The 20,964-nt window shown below is 38.5% G+C and overlaps 2 protein-coding genes across 2 annotated transcripts in view; both read right to left on the bottom strand.

Annotated features, from left to right (window-relative positions):
• Positions 1-1,751: 1,751 nt before the first annotated feature.
• Positions 1,752-5,517, bottom strand: LOC308509897 (large ribosomal subunit protein eL27-like). Its single transcript, XM_081078419.1, has one exon. It carries the CDS (start codon positions 2,182-2,184, stop codon positions 1,774-1,776), a length of 411 nt encoding a protein of 136 aa, XP_080934545.1. The 5' UTR covers positions 2,185-5,517; the 3' UTR covers positions 1,752-1,773.
• A 2,830-nt stretch (positions 5,518-8,347) lies between these two features.
• Positions 8,348-20,964, bottom strand: part of RPRD1A (regulation of nuclear pre-mRNA domain containing 1A) — a 58,751-nt gene continuing 46,134 nt past the window's right edge. Inside the window, exon 7 of the mRNA XM_081078043.1 lies at positions 8,348-9,801. Coding sequence (XP_080934169.1) covers positions 9,652-9,801 — 150 coding nt within the window. The 3' untranslated portion in view covers positions 8,348-9,651. The remainder of the gene's footprint in view (positions 9,802-20,964) is intronic.

Genomic DNA, 20,964 nt, shown 5'->3' with positions numbered 1-20,964 from the left:
TGAAGAATACCATGGATCCGTGACTTTCTTCTCTGTTTGGCAGAAAGGGCCTTTGGGTATCTCTAAAGAAGTTATTAAAATTATAGTGTGGATACAAAACTTTTAGAAGAAAATAAGACTAAATCTTCAGAACCTTAGATTAAGCAATGGTTTCTTAGATATAAGACCAAAAGTACAAACAAAAACAAATTTGACTACATCACAATTAAAGATGTGTGCTTCAAATGAGGATACCATCAAGAAAGTGAAAAGATAACCCACAAAATGGAAGGAAATATTTGCAAATTATGTATCTGTTAAAGAACTCTTAAAAAGCAATAATAAAAAGACAAAACTTGGACAAAAAATCTGAGCAGACAATTCTCCAAAGAAAATAAATGGCTAGCAAGCGCACTCCTAGGTATATCCCCAAGAGGACTGAAAGCATGTCTACACAAAATCTGGCATATGAATATTCATTGCAGCATTATTAATAGCCAACAAGTGGAAACCCAAATGTCACGAGATGTGGAGCCAGGAACAGCAAGCACCACTGCCTGTGGACTGCAGCAAGCCTATGCTAAACTAAAGGCAGCCATCGTGAGGATGAAAAGGGGACCTCGTGAGCCAGACAGGGAAGGGATGAGCAGAACCCTGAGAGAGAAAACCAAATCAACAGGAATATGTGGAAAAGGGGCAAGAGGGAATGAGGATCTAATAATTGTCTCAGTATCACAAAGAACTCTGGTGTCACAGAGCTGATCTATAGGCTAAAATCATGTTCAACTCGTCCTAGTTCATGCTATCCATTATTCTCACCCTCAGCACAGCCCCTTGGGCTTTAACTGCAAAAAGGACAATGGTGACGTTTAATGTTCCTAAGTATATCAACACGGAGAGGGGCAGCGCCAGTGGATGAACTGGGACTCAAAGTACAATTGCACATTGGAGACATTGCTCTGCTTTAAAGCCGAGTTCCCTCATTTTCTCACCGATGCCTCTCTTGCTTGCTTCTCTCCTGTTAGGTTAAAAAAAAGGCAGCCTACCGAACAGGGCTAGTCGGGCCCTCTAGCCTGGATGTCACCCTTCCTCTGACTCGAGGCTTGGTCAATGGAATAGTCCTGCCTTCACCTTCAGCCTCTCCCTCTAATGGTTCCTTCCAGTTGGCACTTTGTTTTTCTTTAGTAAACCATTTCATTGATATATAATATACACAGAAATGGTCAAAACTGACCACAAGCTTAACTCAGGTGCCTCTACTGGACTTGCAAGGCACCCTATACCTGCCTCTGCATAGCTCTTCTCACACAGGGGCCGAATGAGATTCGTGCCTGGATGCCTCCCGGTCTTACCTCTGGGGCCTGTAACCCCAAAGCAGACCTCAAAAGTGTTCAATATGTTTCTGTCTGGCCTGAGACTAAGCTTATAATGAAATATAAATAGGAATTTTTCCGAGTAAAAGTCAATTTGCATATAATACTAAGTATTTGAAAAAAATCCCAATTTTGAGACAATTTTTCACAGACTAGCTTTAATTAAGTACAATCTTTATTTTCTACTTTGATGCTCAGATGGTTACATCTTGGCCAATGAGAGCACCTTTTAAGCTGACTTCTTTATTCCTTCAATTGCATCAGAACTCTGAAAGCAGCCTCCTTGCTTTCTTGCAAAGAAAAGTCCCAGGACCACCCTCGGCCCTAAGACATGGCAGCAGCCACTCTCCAAGAAACCCTATTACTTTTATTTTATTTATTTTTTATTTTTTTGACTTTTAATGACTGAAGCAAAAAAGATCTAAAACCGCAGCTTCTGGAAGAACCATTTGTTCCTGCCAGTCTTATACCTCTCTTCGAACTTGACCTTGGCCTCCCATCGGGCCTTGCGTTTCAGAGCAGGGTCTCTGAAGACATCTTTGTTGACAACAGTTTTGTCCAAGGGGATATCCACAGAGTACCTTGTAGGCATGAGGTGATTGTAGTTATAAACTTTCACGAAAGATTTGATCTTTGACCTCTTGGCAATTTTCTTCTTACCCATGGCAGCTGTCACTTTTCGGGGATAGCGGTCAATTCCAGCCACCAGAGCATGGCTGTAGGGGCGGTCTGAAGTGCCATCATCAATGTTCTTCACGATGACTGCTTTGCATCCGGAGTAGCGTCCGGCCAGGACCAGCACCACTTTCCCAGGTTTCATAAACTTGCCCATTTCGACAGCAGCCACTCGGGCCTACAGCAGAAAGGAAAGAACCGCTCTTCCTCTAACTTTTCACCCCAGAGGGCGAAACCCTATTACTTTTGAGCTGACATGAGTAGTGACGCAAAATTAGGATGTTGGGGATACTTTTACTGAGGGATAGAAATGGTATTTCTATACTAGACCACGCCAGAAGCAGAGCTGGAAAACAAATTCTTAAAAATCCTGAGTTCTCATATTTAAAATTTAACTCTAACATTACCAAATGCCCAGTTGAATGTTTTAACCCTTCAACCAAACAATAGTTGATAAATCATACAATTATTCCTTTAATTAAAATTATTAATTCTAAGAATTACTTGTTTCATACAGTACAGCCTACTAGTCTTTGTGGTCCTGCCCTGCAGAACCTGGCTGTGCTATTTATGAACTAATCTTTGGCAGACTCTTAATTTCTGAGTCTGTTTCCTTATATGTAAAATGAGGATAGTACTTCGGAAAGATGCTGTGAGGACTGAATGAGATGATACATGAAAAGCACCTACAAGAATGGATGGCAGGGGCTGGCCCGGTGGCTCGAGCTCCATGCTCCTAACTCTGAAGGCTGCCAGTTTGATTCCCACATGGGCCAGTGGGCTCTCAACCACAAAGGTTGCCAGTTCGATTCCTTGAATCCCGCAAGGGATGGTGGGCAGCGTCCCCTGCAACTAAAGATTGAACACGGCATGTTGAGCTGAGCTGCCTCTGAGCTCCCGGATGGCTCAGTTGGTTGGAGCGCGTCCTCTCAACCACAAGGTTCCCCGTTTCGACTCCCGCAAGGGATGGTGGGCTGCGCCTCCTGCAACTAGCAACTGCAACTGGACCTGGAGCTGAGCTGCGCCCCCCACAACTAAGACTGAAAGGACAACAACTTGAAGCTGAACGGCACCCTCCACAACTAAGATTGAAAGGACAACAATTTGACTTTGGAAAAAGTCCTGGAAGTACACACTGTTCCCCAATAAAGTCCTGTTCCCCTTCCCCAATAAAATCTTTAAAAAAAAAAAAGAGTGGATGGCATATTGATAGTGCTCCAGCAATTTGTGCTATTATCACTGATTTAAAAAACCTGTAAGATATGAGTATCAACACCAACCACTATCTGAAGAATAAGATGTAGCCTATGGTGGCTGTCCTTTGAATGCACCTCACTAATGATGTAGGCCAATTGTTTTATTTGTGAAAATATTTTTATTGTGATTATATTGACAAAGACTCATAGAATCTCTTCTAGACTAACCTTTTGACAGTTCTCTGAGCCCTCTTTTCAACTGGGCCTTATTCTTGGACTCTGTCTTGGGCCTCCCTAGCTCAGTTTTAGCAAGAATTCTGCTAAGCAATTTAACGAGCATTCCCCCCCGCTCGATATATGATCATCTTGGCCTGCCTTCAGCAACAATCCTGTTAAGTAAGTTTGGCAAGAATCTCCTACCTTTGATGTCTCCTCTTAGTAATTTTCCATCCATTGATCCCTTCACTCTGCTCCTTGGCCATAAATCCCCAGCTGTCTCTGTCATATTCAGAGTTGAGCCCTGTGTTTTTGTATCCTTTTTGGGATAGTCTTGATACCTATTGCAAAGTCCTTAATAAAGTCTACCTTACCCTTTTAACAAGTGTTAGAATAATTTTTCCTCAACAATATCAACACTTGCCTAGTACATCTTCTGTCCAGTTGCTTAAACTCATGTTTAATTTAAGACAGTTTTGTGTTCTCACAAGTGACAAACTTACTTTGATAACTGCTTTCTTGAGGAGGCATGTACTGGAGGTTAAGGGAAATATGTCTGATGAAGTCACTTCATGAAATGCAGAAAATCCAAGTGGTTCAGTCTCAAAAGTTTTGTACAAGGGATCCTACCAGGCTTGGCTGGATCTTCCTGTATTGGCTTAATCTATAAGTACAAGATATATGAGTTGTGACAATTAAGTTCACGAACTAATCCTAGAAAAAGTTCTACATACCGCATTGCTGAATATCACTACGGTCACCTTCAAAGTACTTCCTTGGGAAGGTATGTACCGATGCCAGCACCTAGTCCACCCTTCAAAGCAATTTTGGAACTCATTCTGGAATGGTCATCAGAGCTGCTGTATTACCTTTGATGTCCTGAATGTTATCAAAATGTCTTCCTTTCAATATTTCCTTTATTTTCAAGAAAGAAGTCATTGGGGGCCAGATCAGGTGAGTAGGGAGGGAGTTCCAATACAGCTATTTGTTTACTGACTAAAAACTCCCTCACAGACAGTGCCATGTGAGCTGGTACATTGTCGTGACGCAAGAGCCACGCATGGTTGGCGAAAACTTTAGGTCATCTAACTTTTTCACACAGCCTTTTCAGCACTTCCAAATAGTAAACTTAGTTTACTGTCCGGTTGGTACAAATTCATAATGAATAATCCTTCTGACATAAAGGTTAGCAACATTGATACAACAAGTTTGCAAATTTAATTGTCTGACCTCATAAATACAGAAGTTACTGGAATAATTCCAAGTTATCTTTTACTTTTCTCCAGGATGGAAATTAGCAAGTTTGGAATCAACATACTTTTATAAATTGTGCATCCCAAAATAATGGCTATAAATCTTGGGTACAATGATCAATTGTCATTCAAGTTAACAAAGGAGAATGCAACTGTACAGGTGTTTATACAATTTTTAATATATTCAATTCAATCTTATTAAGTCCTTTTAATTTTGTCTTCATATGAAATTTTTTTAAATTTATCTTTTCAAAAAAAAAAATTTATCTTTTCAGACCTAACAGCTTTTTAGATAACATTTTCTTACTAACTTTAATATGCAATCACAGATACATCAAATATACATCCAATTTATAATATTTAAAGTATGTCTTTGAATTCTTAACTTTTAAATATATAAAATCTCCAGACTGGTCATTAGCTCATAGTCATTTCAGATTATTTCATCATTTCATTCTGAACCTAGGGAAAAAAATCACACAAAGCTGTAAAGATTGGGTAATGGTGTTAATTATCCATATTTTGGGTTTTTGTTTCAATATCTTGGAATTACATTTACAGTATATAGATGTATATAATTCTCCCATCCAGGAATGGAGAACCAGGGTACTGGCCAAAGCACTACATCTCCCAAACTTTCTACGTGATAAGAATCAAAATTCTGATTCAGTTGGTATGCACCCTTCCTACAAATGTCCCAAGTGAGCTTTATTAAAGAAGTACGGCAAACACTGCTCTAGAAACACTCAGATTTCTAGTATTCCCCAATTGGGCTTTAAATTCAAGGTGTGGTAGAAAGTCCTGTACTCTAAAGAAGGAGTTCAATGTACTACTGTGTTTCCCCAAAAATCAGACCTAGCCGGACCATCAGCTCTGATGTGTCTTTTGGAGCAAAAATTAGTATAAGACCCGGTCTTATTTTAATATAAGATCGGGTCTTATATAAGACTGGGTCTTTAATGATATAAATATAATATAATTAATATAAAATATAATTATAATACCCAGTCTTATATTAATTTTTGCTCCAAAAGATGCATTAGAGCTGATGGTCCGGCTAGGTCTTATTTCCAGGGAAACACGGTAAGTGAAACTGTTCACTCAGAAGCACTTAAGGTACACCTGAAACTAATAAAAAAAAAAAAAAAAAACAAGAAAAACAGAAACCACTAAAAAAACAAAAAACTAAAAAAAACAAAAAAACAAACCAAAAAAACCAGCACTACTGAGCAGAGTGTCACAAAAGAAGATTTGGTCTTGTTCTCTGCCCATAAGGAACTTGCTATATAATGAACTGTAAAGCCTATACTTCACTTTTACCTGTAATTTTAAATCGTGAAGCAAGTCGCGGACTTCAAAAGTTGGTGTAGACCAGGTTGTCAACATGTGGTCCCTAATCCCAGTGTCACTAGCCTCACATTGTTAGAAATGTAAACCATCAGGCCTTCCTTCAGAAGCTCTGGTCTGGGGCCCAACAATCTACAGCTCAATAAGCTCTCCAAGTGATGCTCCCTCAAATTTGAACCATTGGCCAAGAGGAACGTCCTTCAGCAGTTTCTCCACCATAACATCACTGAGTACTTCCAATAACTTCCTTCCTTCCCAATCCATTCATCTCTCCCCTCCCCACCCCATACCCAATTAATCAGATTCACAAAAATAATCTACGCATTTCAAAAGGAACATAAAACTTTATTAAGAACATCTTATACTGTCATCAGATACAGCCAAACCAAAAGGGGTAAAGAAACGGAAACTTCACCTCAGAAGAGACTCGTGTGGATGGCTGGAATTACAGATGGCAGCACATGCTCTATGTAAGTAAATTCAGTAAGTAACTCAATGCTCCCTTTCTACAAAGAATGGGGTTTACACTTTAAAAAGCTTTCATATAGTGCAACAACTATGAAACAAAACTACATCTTTAGGAGCTATTTCTTAATAGAATATAAAGCAGTTTAGTAGCTTTATGCTATTTCATATAATATAAATTTTTAGAATGGAAAATTCAGAAAGGACATTCTAGCTTTCCCAATTAATTTGTACTTTTGAGTTTTTTCATTCGAAAGATTTCTCAGAACCAGTCCAATAACTAATAGATGAATTGTTCATCTACAGTGACAACCTAGTTTTCTCCTTTTAGTTTTGCAAATCTACATGATGAAATCATCATCCTTATTTTTTCTGATTCCGAAGTTCTTATAGAAAAACCCTGATTCAGAGTGCATGTGAGAAAAGGTACCAGAATAGCTGCATCTGGACTGGTTTTCCTAGACGGGGAGGTTGGCTACTGAGCACAGCTGATTTTTTTCAGACTCCTGGGTTCCCCCAGGTGTTTATTTTACTTACTGTAGTGATGGAAGGAGGAGAGGGAATGCCAGGGAATCTGTTCAAATTGCCACTCCAGAGAGCTCTCTGCACTGTTTGTGGAGAAAAGAGTGACGGTATCCATTCAAACCACAGTACCCCTACTCCAAGTGTGGTGATATGCTTTTCGTTTGAGGGGCCAGTCCAAAATGCACTCAAAGATGCATGATTTGCTTCCCACACACAGTGGAGTAAATGCTCATGATTTAGAATTTGGTATTATAGTACCCCCATCTAACCCTATGTCTTGAGAAGTAGTCTACCTTTTAGAAAAGAAGACTACTGCTAAGGCGTACCATGTTAACTATCACAAGGCGGAACACGTAGCTTCTAAACCAAATCACATCATTTATGTTTCCGGTTAGTGAATTAACCAACAACTGAAGGTTTGAGGAGAATTGGTCAAAGGTTGGGATTGGGGGTAGGATTCAAGTTGAATAGACCACTTATCACAAATCGCATCAAGCTCTTTAAAAAAATAATACATTTTTATAATAAATATTCAGAGTAGATATTGGCATTAAAATCAGTATCTAAGAAGTCTGTCTTACACGGTGAAAATATTTCAACAAACTTCTAATAGATTTCAAATCTTCCCAGGAGTACATAGTTTATAAATTAGTTTCCAATGGAAAAAAAATATACTTTGAATGGCTAAATCACCACTTTAGCAGGTCATAAATAAGGTCAAGATGTTGAAAATAAATTAATATACAAGTTTTTGCTTTCACTTTAACCTAACTTACGTGGTATACTTTTATAACAGGTATAACTAGGTTTTTATAATTGTGCACTTGTTACCACACCTTCCAAGCTACATCATTTTTACATATTCTACACTGAGGGACAGGTACGTAAGACAGACATCCCAATGTGTGAGTCTGGCTGCTATATACCACTTCCTTAGTTAGAGCGATGGTATAATGTTACAAATGTTGGTCAGGATCTACTGTTAGTACTTTGTCAGCTACATTAACTCACGTCAACATGAACGACATTCATGATTAAGTGGATTCAGTTCCCAGATGAGTTTTCTGTGAGAAAATGTGTCCCGACTCCCAAAAGGTGACTAAAAAAACTTTGGAATATTATTAGCCATACATGAATGGAGACTACTTATACGTGTCTCTGCTTTGGAGAGAGGTCAAATTGTTAGAAGCACAGCTGCCAAAATTACTGGTTATTAAAAATAAATATTAGCCTTCTGTTTCACATATAAATTCATTTTAACTACAATCTCTAACACTGAAGAAGAAAGAGTGAAGCCATTCAGACTACTGAGGCATAATTGGCTTGTGGGATTTAAAGATGTTTTATTGACTATCTAATTTGAATCTGCTTACAATGAAAAGAAAAATGTCTTATAAAGTAATGAATGAAGAAAAACGTTTATCCTAAGTCATTATTGAGTACAAATCCACAGCTTAACAACGTGATTTAAAAAGAAAGCAGGAGAGCATGCAACTGCTCTAACACACAGGGTTAGAAGTAAAAGGTAAAAGTACATTTGTTGCAGTTATTCTAAATATACAAATATAATATTTACCAGATCTACCCTGTAGTGTAGCACTGCTTAATTTCCAAATATACAGTCATTCGAAAACCTTAAGGAACCATTAAAAACGTTCCAGGCTACTTTACTGAACATTAATGAATATTATGTTCTTGAGATATTAGAGCTAAAAATACCATTGTTTTTAAAGTTAAACGACTAAGGGAATAATAAAAGAATCATTATTTTGTTTCTTTTAATCCCATAGATGGCTTTATGTTAAAAGGAGACTGATCTGACATATAGAAATCAGTTCCAGAACGAAAGTTGTCCTCTTGGTAGAATGTAAAAATTTATAACATTTCCAAAGCATTTCATATTAATTTTATCACATAATTCTAAACAGTTTAATCAGTGGGGTCCCTATTTAAACACTCCTCTTATTGTACACTGGCGGTTGGAATGGAACCCTTGTGGTGCTATTAGGGAAAAGTTCTCTGAGCTCTGATCTGACCCTAAAAGTGACATCCATGGTTAGTGTTAAATGCCCCAGGAAATAAGGAAATCAAAGGCCTCAAGAGGCACAGAACTGATATTTTGGTTGAGGAGAAGGGTAAAGATTAAGTTGGAACATTTAGTCCCTTCTACAATCAAGTCCTAACTATACCTTAATGAAGTCTCAATCAACTCCTGATTAGTTCTTACCCTTTAAGAATTACATACTATACAGTGATTAGATAACGAAGAAAATAAAGAAAAACATTTGAAAATACATGAAGAAATAGAAACATGGAATTTCTCACAAGGCCCTGGATCAAAAAAATTTACAAAAGATCTTTTGAAAATAATCACTATTTGTGAGCTTATTATTAACACAGAGATCATCACTTTGAACTAAGTCATGTTAACTTACCAATAAAATAGTAAACAAACCAACATTTTAAACAATTTTATAAATTACTCCTTTTTTTTTTTTTTTTTTTTTTTTTGTTTTGTTAGTGTCACTCTCTCAACAATATACAAAAATAACGCTACAGGACTATCTACCTAACCTGTCTCCATCTCCTGCAAAGTCCTGGGCCCTGGAAAGAGACTGGTCGTTAATCTTCACTGTAGATGTCCCCCGCGAAAGGCAGATGCATGTGGCTGCCAGTGACATTGGGCAATCGAGATAAGTCTGGCAGGCTCTGGATCCGGGACCTGAGTTCTTTGCGCACCAGGGAAACTCGGGCTAACTTGCGCTTGTATTCCTGTAACATCAAATAACTTTCATTAGCGTCTGGCAGTTGTAGCTGATGCTCTTTGTAAAATCTGGTACTACACTCAGTTAATGCTGAATAAAAAAGATGATTACGATGTGAGCTTTAGGATCGAAAAGGATTTCAGAAATGGACAACTGGGAAAACTGTATTATTATTACAAAAACAACACAATCTTAAGCTGTTGTGTCACATGTGTATAAAGAAAACTAACATATTAATATGCTTAACCTCAGCATATGAGATTTTCAGGTGTCCTTAAGCTTGGATAAGAAAAATCACGTATTTATTTTCACAAACCTAAACTAAAATTTAGCAGTGTTCTATTGGGAATGTTGGCAACAAACCACAGGACTATTATCACTACCTGTGCATTTGTCTCCAATAGAAACCAGTTGCTTCCATATTACATTAGTATTGTACAGCTATCTTGAAATACTGTTTACATTTATCACTACTTTGAAATCATGGTAGTTATTAGACCAACGATTAAATGTTATTTAATGTGTCAACATAGGAACACATTATTGTACAAATTTTATTATTTCAGTAACTATACTTTAATACAACTTTCTTCTGTAATGCTATGCATTTTATTTTCTACACTTAAAATATTTAAAACTTGAGAAGGGGTCCGAGTCTTCACCAGACTAAAGGATTCCAGTGGCACAAAAAAAGTTCAAGAAACCCTGCAAACAGTAGCTCAAGGATTCAGAGACTGGATACTAATCAAGATCATGTTGGATTTACAGGGAAACAGCCAATTCTCTGTAGTGGGATTATCTCCCTTTAATTGTAGTCCCCTGATTCCCACATGGGGAGAAAAATCCTTCTATACTCCAACACCTAGTGGAGGCAGAATGTAATGGGGGATCTAGAAAATGGGTATTCTTCCTTCTAGAAAGACTAGAACCTTTTCCCTCCCTCTGACCAAAGCTGATCTCACAAAGAAAACAGAGCAGGTGAGTGATCAGCTTTCATTTTGTGTAGAAGGCCTATCAGCGAAGAGACCTTCTTTAGTGTTTCTCAACTTTGACTGCACATCCAAATCACCTAGGAAATTTTTGAAGGAAATCAGATGTTCCAAGAGAATTCCAGCCCCACTGCATGTCCATTAAATGAGAATCTATGGAAGCAGGTCCAGAGCTTGTGAATTTTGTAAAAGCTCCCAAAACGAAGCTAATACAGTCAAGAATTGTGAACCACTTCTCTACAGTTTTTCTGCCTAAAATGAAATCAAACTAGTGAGGTTTCTTCATACAAATGAGCCTCCACTTTGAAAGAATAACTATACCTGGGGAAAGGGATTTTCAGAATTACTATAATGTAATCCAACTGCTATACGAGAATGGGGAAAGAAGGTTTCTGAAACCTGGGGAACTGGGCCCATTGGCAGACAAAGCAAGCAAGGTTGAAAGCTGGGGAAGTCAAGGACAGCTTTGGGTACACAGATGAGGTGTCAGTTCTTTCCATATCTTACATGTCCCTGCATTTCTAATCTATCATGAAGATCAAGGCAGAGTCAGAGAATTTAATAATTATAGTTTTCTATAATCTCAAGGTATGATTTTTCTCTTCCCTTTTCCGCTTTACCAGTGGTACAGACTGGGACACTGGGTAAGCTTCAGCATAGCAGCTCACAGTGACATACAAAAGATAAGCACCGGGGTATTTCACATTCGACATCCATACTTCTCAATAGGATGTCATTACCCATCTCCACATTTAGCACATTTCTCCCTCAGAACACGCTAGCTAGTGTGAGGGCAGATACACATCTCCATCTGTCTCACTGTTCTTAGCTGAATCGTTCTTGAATAAATAATATCTAAAGCACTCTGTGGTCAGCACAAAATACTCAGATGCTGTTTAAACATGCTCCAAAGCAATTACTCTCCGCTCCTCTTGAGGCCGGATGTTTTGAGCAATGTCCTGTGCCGTTAGTGGTCATTACTGCCCACCCTAATTTCTCGCATCCAGGTAAGCTATTCAATTAAGATTTCTCTTAATCTTTTGATTCAAATGATATGTGTAAATTAAAAGCCTTCAGCCCCCTGGCATATACTGCAAACAAGAAATTGGTAAACATTAACAAAAGCTGCCATTTTTTGAATGTCTGTTATATGCTAGACATTAAAATATGTCCTCATTTAATCCTCTCAATAATACTATGAGAAGAGTGACTATCCTTCACAAACATGTGAAATCATCTTTTCCCAAATTAGGAACAAAAGTAGTAGTCAAAAGCTTTTTGCTACTGTCACAGGCAGACTTTCATCCTACAGACAGAAGGTTTAAGTAGCTGCAGTAAACCGTCTGATGTTAGGCTGAAGACGAAACTGGATGAACCCTGATAATTACCTGATTGCATGATCCAGGGCCAAGAACATATGAAGAAACATCTATTTCAGAAAATCTATGAAACTTCAACAAGAAAGGGAAGAGTCCGTGATATCTAAAGCAGGACCCTGCCTTTCTCCCCACTCCCAGCTCATCAAGGCAGACTCCAAGCTCCCGCAGCCAAGAACACTGGGACCCCTCTCCCTGCAGCTCCAAAAGGGCTTTATTCCTGTGAAGAGCAGGACACCAGCATTTCCCATCCTATTCCCAGCTACCTGTTGCTAAAGCCAAGTCTCAGGAGAGCCTCGTTAAGAGCCTGGGGCCTCCCTTCTACTCAGCCCCCATTCATGAAACAGAAGGTCCACCTTAGACGTGGCAAGCGGAGAATACTGGGGCACTGATGACCCTTGCCCCCAACTCAGGTGCGGGTGATCAATACCAGAAAGGCAGGCTGAGAGGAACACAGGCTGTTGCACCCCTCCCCTTAGAGAAGAGCTCAGTTCCTACAGCAGGGTATCACTCAAATAAAGCATGCGTTTGTCCCCAGATTGTCCCCACTCCGAGTTCCAGACCCCTGACTCAAACATTTTTCCTTAGAGAAGGAGGCCATAAAACAGGTAGATCCTCAACTCTTCACAAAGGAACTGACTTTATGTATAACAACAGAGCAAGAAGTTCAAGCCTAAGGGTACTATCAAGAACAGTGGAAGCTGCGGGAAAGGCAACTGGGAGGCGATTTCGTACCAGAGGCTAACCTGCAGACCAACTAGTTTGCAGGACACGTGGGGAATAAGACAGCTGGGAGGTGCCCTCCCAGTGTTAGAACAAACATCTAACACTGACCTCAGAAACAAAATCAGTACCTCAAAGATACTGATTCTGCACCCCCATGTTCACTGCAGCATTATTCACAATAGCCAAGATATGAAAACTACCTAAGTCTCTGTCTACAAAGGAATGGATAAAGAAGCTGTGGTACATATACATACAATGAAATATTGTTCAGCCATGAGAAAAGGAAATCCTGCCATTTGCAAGATAGACAAATCTAAAAGACATTATGCTAAGTAAAATTAGCCAGAGTAAAACAAATACTGTATAATCTCACATGTGGAATCTTTGAAAAAAAAAAAAGGGGGAACTTATAGAAATAGAGCAGAATGGTGGTTACTAGGGGCTGGGATGGCGGGGGAGGGGAGAGAGGGGGAGACGCTTGTAAAAAGGCTACAAGCCTTCAGTTATAAGATGAATAAGCTCTGGAGATCTAATGCACAGCATGGTGCCTAGTTAATACTGTGTTGTGTACTTGAAATTTGCTGAGAGTGGACCCTAAGTGTTCTACACACACACACACACACACACACACAGTCAGGTGATGGATGTGACCTGACTGTGGTAATCGTTTCACAAAGTGTACGTGTCAAATAATCACATTGTATACTTTATATATATACAGTTTTATGTGTCAATTTTACCTCAATAAAGCTGGGGGAAAAAGAGAAATCTCTCTCTTTATTCTACTAGTAAACCAAAAATTACCCTAGGCACGAAAAAGAAAATGCAAACACGGACCGGTGACACACATGTATCAGGGAAAGTCAGAGGTGGCAGCCTAATTTGATAAACCAATCGATAGGCAAAGCCACTACAAGTTTTATAAATCCTTTTCACATTCTTCTCACTCTTTTACAACTAAACCTGCACTTGCAAAAACAGCTTTCAAAAAACTTATTTTGTGTTTTGACTTAGATAACGTTTTATAAATTTAATTCTGTTCCAGCCCCAAAGTGGAAGGACCTGAATTTTAAAATTTTAAATAAAAAAAAAAGTGCCTCAAAGCCAAACCATTAAAAAATTAAGCCCCTTTCCTTAGCAATACATACTAAATTTATATTGTTTTTACTGCAAATATATAGAATTCTGGCTATTCTGTGGGTTTAAAAGGCTTTTGATGCAAATCAATACCGCAATGAGATATCATTTCATATCCACCAGAATGGCAATAATCAAAAAAGCAAACAAGTGCTGGCAAGAATGTGGAGAAACTGGAAGCCTCATCTACAGCTGGTGATAATGTCAAAAGGTGCAGCCAATGTGGGTAATAGTCAGGCAGTTCCTGAAAAAGTCTTACAGAGTTACTATATAATCCAGTAATTCTACTCCTAGGAAAATACGAGAAATGAAATTGTATGTCCACACAAAAATTCACACATGAATGTTAATAGCAACATAACTGATAAGCACCAAAAGGTAGAAAAATACCCAAATATTCATCAACTGACTAAACAGAGAAACAAAATATGGTGTATCTCTAATGTAATACTATTTGGCCATAAAAAAAAATGAAGTACTGATATATGGTGCAACATAGAAGACCACTGAAAACATGATGCTAAATGAAAGAAGCCGAAGAGACCATGTACTGTATGGCTCCATTTTTGTGAAATGTCCAGAAGCAGCAAATCCATAGAGACAGAAATGACATTGTGTTTGCTTAGGGCTTGGGGTGGGATGGAGTCAAAATGGGTAAGGTTTCCTGTTGGGTAGACAAAAATGTTCTAAAGTTGTAAGTTGTAGTGATGGTTGCAAAATTCTGTGAATATACTAAAAACTGTGTACTTTCAATGGATAAGTTACACGGTATATGAGTTATAAGGTGGGCCGGTCATTCTACTTGCAGGAAATACCAAGTTCATACAATACACTCTCCAAGCAATTCAAACCTGACTTCCTAGGAAGACCAATTTGATATCTACTAATGCAAATATGATGGTCTCAGTGATGAACATGTGTGATGAGGGTCAAAAACATGTGCAAGAGGGTCAAAAGCAACTGCATAGAAAATAAACATACACTGTTTATAATAACTGCTTTTTATACATCTCCTACATGTAAAGTAGCACCTAATTTACATACCATCATTTGATGTCAGTTTGAGTCTTCTGACCTGAGATTCTAGCTCTTACTTAGTATTATTTACATTTTTCAAATGAATATACCATTCTGTTTGATACTGACCTCGAGGTTCTCAACTGACTTCATACTTCAGCTCATCAAACATTTTTTGAGTATCTACTATAGTATGTGCCAGTCACTGTACTGGGACACAAAGATGAATCATAACCCTTACCTAGTAAGAGCATACAATTTAATGGGCAAACAAGTTATAATAAAGTACGATGTGCTCCATCAGAGGTAAAAACCATTTCCTATGACATACAAGAATTAGAGGGTGGAGGTCTTTGTCCCATTGAGTTCAGGGAAGGTTTTCAGAAGTGCAAAGAGGTGAGGAAAACACAACAGGCCAATGGAACAGCAAGATAAAAGGGCACAGAGGATAAAAGGCATAATATATGCATGGCAACTCATTATTACCATAGAGCATGGTGTAAGGTGAAGAATTCCCTTACCAAATGTGGTCACATTTCAGTTGTGAGGGGATTCGTGTAGATACAGTATAGAAAAGGATAGACCTGAGGCATAAACCCAGCTAGGAATTTACTGCAACTGTCTAGGAAAGAAAGGACTAGTGCCTGGACCAAGTCAGGAATAGTAGAACACTTCACAAACTACACTGTATGCACATACCTTAATTCAAAAGACAAAAACAATTTGTAATAAGAAAAATCAGCACAATTGTTGTGATGTAAATAATAATGAGGTTTTGGACTTGATGAGTGGCTGGATGGAGGTGCCTTTATCTGAGGTAGCAGACAGGTAGAAACTCCTTTGGGGAAGATAAACAGTTCGGTTTTCAGCATGGACAGTGTTGAGTAATCCTTGGAACTTCTAATAGTAGGCACTTGGATATGTGTTCTAGCATTCACAGCTGGAACTAGATTTGGGCTTTATCATGGACAAATAGTCTAAAACCTTGAGATGTGTTGGAATCCATCACTTTTATGAGTGCATACATGGCAGTGTTTCTATCGTTTATACCCCTTTGCCTCACTCTTACCCACTCTTTATCTTCCGTACATCCATCATCAGCCAAGATCTTGTCAAATTTTGCTTCTTGTGGTTTGTTTCCGAAAAATGTTTATATATACCGGAACACGGTATTTATATACCGTGATTTTCTGAATTATCCATACCACACCACATCCCATGATTCTAATGTGCACCAAGATGATGGTATGTACCCTCCCTCCCCTGGTTGGGAATCATACATCTACAGGAAGAAAGAGAAGCAGGCTAACAGCAGAATGCAGAAATGTTGCCAGTGTTTTAGGAAGGCATGAAAAAGTAAAAAGTGAATCAGGAAAGAGTATTAAGCATATTATTTGGAAAGTTTTGAACTTTTTTTCTTAGAAAAATACTAACTTTCCCGACAGACGCTTTGGGTGCTGTGACTATAATCCAACCCTTTGAGAACAATACCCTTCATATCCATTATCTGAAGAACTCAGTTATTATCCTTAACCAACTCAGAATATCTGCTTTCTAAATTCTTGTAATAAAAATTGGCAGTAATTTGATATTTGAAAAATGTTTTCTTGAAAAGTTTTAATGGATTCCCAATGGGTCACAAAGGAACAAATTAATGTTGAAGGTAAAGCTAGTAATCTTCACTCAAAATACTATCAAAACAAACTTTAGAACATATTCTATGGAACCACTTAGGTTGACAGTAATCTTCACAATCCTGATTCCTTTTATTTGGTCTCCGGCAGACCCCTAAATGGTTTTGTTCTTTGACATGTATTTTATTATGTCCTTTGCCTCTCAAGATGTTAACATGTAAGTCTTTCTTAAGCAACTGTCTTCAACTTAACTATTAAGGTTTGATTCTCATTTTTCAGGATCCACCATAATTTACTTCATTTCACTTACCCTGGGGTTCGGGCTCTTTGCTAGGATAGACAGGAAAAGTTAATTAAGTACTAATCAAAAATTTTTAAAAATACTTTTAAAAAACAAGTCCAAGAAATTCCATGATGTCGGGACTTGGAAATCAGTCAAGGCTGCCACCATCTCCAGGGCACAGAGTGCAAATCAGGTAAAGATTTCAGTGGTCTGCCCTAATCTGTCCTCTAGAAAACAAATACCTAAATTTAGCTTGCGATCTAATCTTGCAATTGATAATTTTTTAAAATGTAAAACCCAACTATCAAATCCTTTCTTGTTTCTGTTCACATTACCCTATACACTTCTAATAGAGCTGTACTTCCTTGACTGTTTGTAGAAGTTTTATCTTTATTGGGAAATACTTTGGTGTGAATGTCATCTAACATACCATACCATCTTACATCTTTTAGTTCCTTACTATCATTCTAAGTATTTTAAAAGCAGCTTTTCCTTTTAAAATATTCTTGAAATAAGTAATTCCCACCTGTTAACAAGTTACGCTTTTATTACTATAAAAGTTCGTTAACCTTCTAGATTGTTAAAACAAATGGAAAAAAGACAATGTTTTCTTAGGGTCTAAGTTTTCTGCAAGGAATCCAATGTCTACCTGGCTATTATTGACTGGGTCTTGAAAAATTAATAATGCTAAATTGTAATGAGGGTAGGTACTGTGATAAATAAGCTTTACACATTTCTAGATTTCAACTAGTATATGGGGCCCTAACCAAAATTTTGATGTGCTTACTTACTATATGCCAACTATTGTTCTCAGTGATCCGTTTAATCTTCACAGGTAGAGACTCTTATTATCCATGGGTTACAGATAATGAAGCACTAAAACACAACCACTGATTAAGAAACTTCCCCCAAAGTCAACAGACAGGGGCAAGGAGGGGTTCAAACCTAGCCAGTCTGGTGTCAGAGTCCTCTTGACCATTATGTGATCTTGCCTTTCACATCTTATTATTGGGAATAATAATTGGGGTACAGCTGAAAGCTATCTTACATCAAATACAGGATCATAACAGTGACAGGACTAATAGTCATGACCCTAAATCAAAACCCAAGAAAACAAACTGTGACCTGTATTAGGTAGTCTAATTCTGCCATTAAAATGTCCTTGTAATTCCCAATAGTGGAAACTAATTTTCTCATAGAGTATGTGCCTTGAGACTAATTTTTTTAAACAAAAGAGGAATCAATAATAGTCATAACCACATAGAGAAGACACAAGGGAAAAGAAACAAAAAAAGGCAAGGGGCTAGTCCAATCAGGAAATATAACAGGAAAGGTGAACCTACTGATAATTATCAGTTTGGACCTTGAGGGGAGAAGGGAAAGCCAGAAGTTCATAAGGCAGTATATAACTTAGGCTATTTCTCTTTATTAAGCACCTTCAAAATCAAGTGATGATAAGAAAGTTAAGCAAATGAGCTGTAACAATCAAATTAATTTTACTGATACTTAAATGAGGAAGTAGACTTAATCATGCTATCTTTTAATTATTTTCATCTTCTATGACCTTTCAGCCTCACTCCCTTAGCACATATCCTGTTACTAAAGAATCACACTATTCAGAGGCATATGGTCAACTAATCTGATGTTTCCCAAATTGGATGTCCCATGGAACATATTCCACAATGTTTTAACAGGCAGGCCATGAATCAGAGGTTCTGGACTATTTGGGAGCAGAAATAAAGTTTCTTTGCTCCGTCTCTACTGAATACGAGGACTGACAATTAAGTTTGCAAACTCATCCTAGAAAAAGTGTTACATACCTCATTGCTGAATATCAGTACAGTCACGTTTGAAGTACTCCCCTTGGGAAGCTATGCACTAACACCAGCACCTAGTCCACCCATCAAAGCAATTTTGGAACTGTTTTTCTGGACTGGCCATCAGAACTGTCATAGTCGTGATGTCCTAAATGTCACCAAAATGTCTTCCTTTCAGTATTTCCTTTATCTTTGGGTAAAGAAGTCATTGGGGCCCAGATCAGGTGAGTAAGGAGGGTGTTCCAATAGTTATTTGTTTACTGACTAAAAACTCCCTCACAGTGTCATGTGAGCTGGTGCACTGTCGTGAGAGCCATGAATTGTTGGCAAAAAGTTCAGGTTGTCTAATTTTTTCATGCAGCCTTTTCAGCACTTGCAAATAGTAAACTTGATTAACTGTCCAGTTGGTACAAATTCATAATGAACAATTCCTCTGATATCAAAAAAGGTTAGCAACATCGTTTTAACTCTTGATTTGGACTGATGGAACTTGGAACTTTTTTGGTAATGGAGAATTGGCTGACTTCCATTGTGCACTTTGAAGCTTTGTTTCAGGGTTGTATTGGTACACCCATGTTTCATCACCAGTGATAATATGGCCCAAAACATGGTCTTGCCTCTCCAAAAGGTCTTGGCAAATTTCGACTCTCCTTTGCTTTTGTTCATTGGTGAGCTCCTTTTGAACCATTTTTGCAAACCTTTCTCATGCCAAGATTTTCAGGTAAGACTTTCCTGTTTCTCTATTGTTTACTTGCGACAACACACAAACATGCAAAAACAGTAATGAACGCCACTCAGCAACACAGCTGTGAGATACTGATATACCAAGGTTATGCCACTGTGATGACTAATATGAGGTGTGATCAAACAATATGGTGAATGTTTTTTATTTATCTTTCACAGTGAAAATAATTTTATACTTAGAACTAGCCAGTTGGACTCAGTTTAGACGATCCCAATGTTGTTGGCAACATCCAAAGCATCATAGTCAGGAGCCAGTGGAACATATGCCTTCTTCTCTCCATCAGGCCTGATCAGGGTGTTGCCCTTGGTCCCATCAATGTCACAGAGCTTCTCCACAGCCAGTTTGATCTGGTGTTTGTTGGCCTTGACATCCACAATGAACACACGTGTATGGTTGTCTTCTACCTTCTTCATGGCTGACTCAGTAGTTAGGGGAACTTGATGACATAGTGATCAAACTTGTTTCTCCAGGGGGCGCCCTTCTGAGGATATTTGGGCTGCCTTAGGAGCAGCAGAGTCTTGGGCCTTTGGAAAGTGGTGATGTGAGGACATTTTTTTTTTTTTTTTTTGGCTGTGGATGCCTTTCAGCACTGCTTTCTTTGCCTTCACCTTTACTTTGGCTTCAGCATTGGGAGGAGCAGGGGCTTCCTTCATTTTCAGCGCCATCTTCATGAAAAGGTACGGTGAATGTTTTAAGTTAAAAAAAATTATTACAGAAGACACATTGTCACTAATCCCTCTCAAAATACGCCCCCTCACTTCAAACACACTTATCCCACCGTTCTTGCCACTTCCTGAAGCAGTTCTGGAAATCCTCTTTCGTGACTGTCTTTAGTTGCACTGTGGTGGCTGCCTCTCTGTCCTGAATCATTTTGACTTTGGGGAAGAGCCAGAAGTTACAAGGTGCGAGATCTGGTGAAAAGGGGGATAAAGACACACTGTAATGTTTTGACAGAAATTGCTGTACACCAGAAACGATGTGCAACACAGAGCATTGCATGTTGGAGGATGATTTACGGCACACTTTGAATCACTCCTTCTCTCAACCATTGCTCACACCCAACTGACCACAGCGGACAAGTTTAAACTTGTCACACAAGTCACTAAGGTTCGATGTGCCACTTCCCATATTGAAGATCCCTGCCTTTCTGTTGGCTGGCATTCACCATATTTTGTGATCACAATGGAAAGGCTCCATATCACACATCACTTGTGGTACAGCAATTTCTGTCAAACAAAAACATTAGTGTGTCCTTATCCAGCTTATTCACCAAATCTGGCACCGTGTGACTTCTGGCTCTTCCCCAAAGTTGAAATGATTCATGATACTGAGGCAGCCATGACAGCACAACTGAATACACTCACGAAAGAGGACTTTCAGAAATGCTCAGAAAGTGGCAATGATGGGATACATATTTGAAGCGATGGGGAGTATTTTGAGGGGGAT

Source organism: Rhinolophus hipposideros (genome assembly GCF_964194185.1).
Source record: "Rhinolophus hipposideros genome assembly, chromosome: 17".
Classification (NCBI taxonomy): Eukaryota; Metazoa; Chordata; class Mammalia; order Chiroptera; family Rhinolophidae; genus Rhinolophus; species Rhinolophus hipposideros.
Note: the sequence above shows the minus strand (reverse complement) of the source record. Positions and strands in the feature narration are given on the sequence as shown.

Bases quoted from the DNA above. Each gene is read 5' to 3' on its own strand.
- LOC308509897 (XM_081078419.1), bottom strand. From the start codon at position 2,184: ATGGGCAAGTTTATGAAACCTGGGAAAGTGGTGCTGGTCCTGGCCGGA.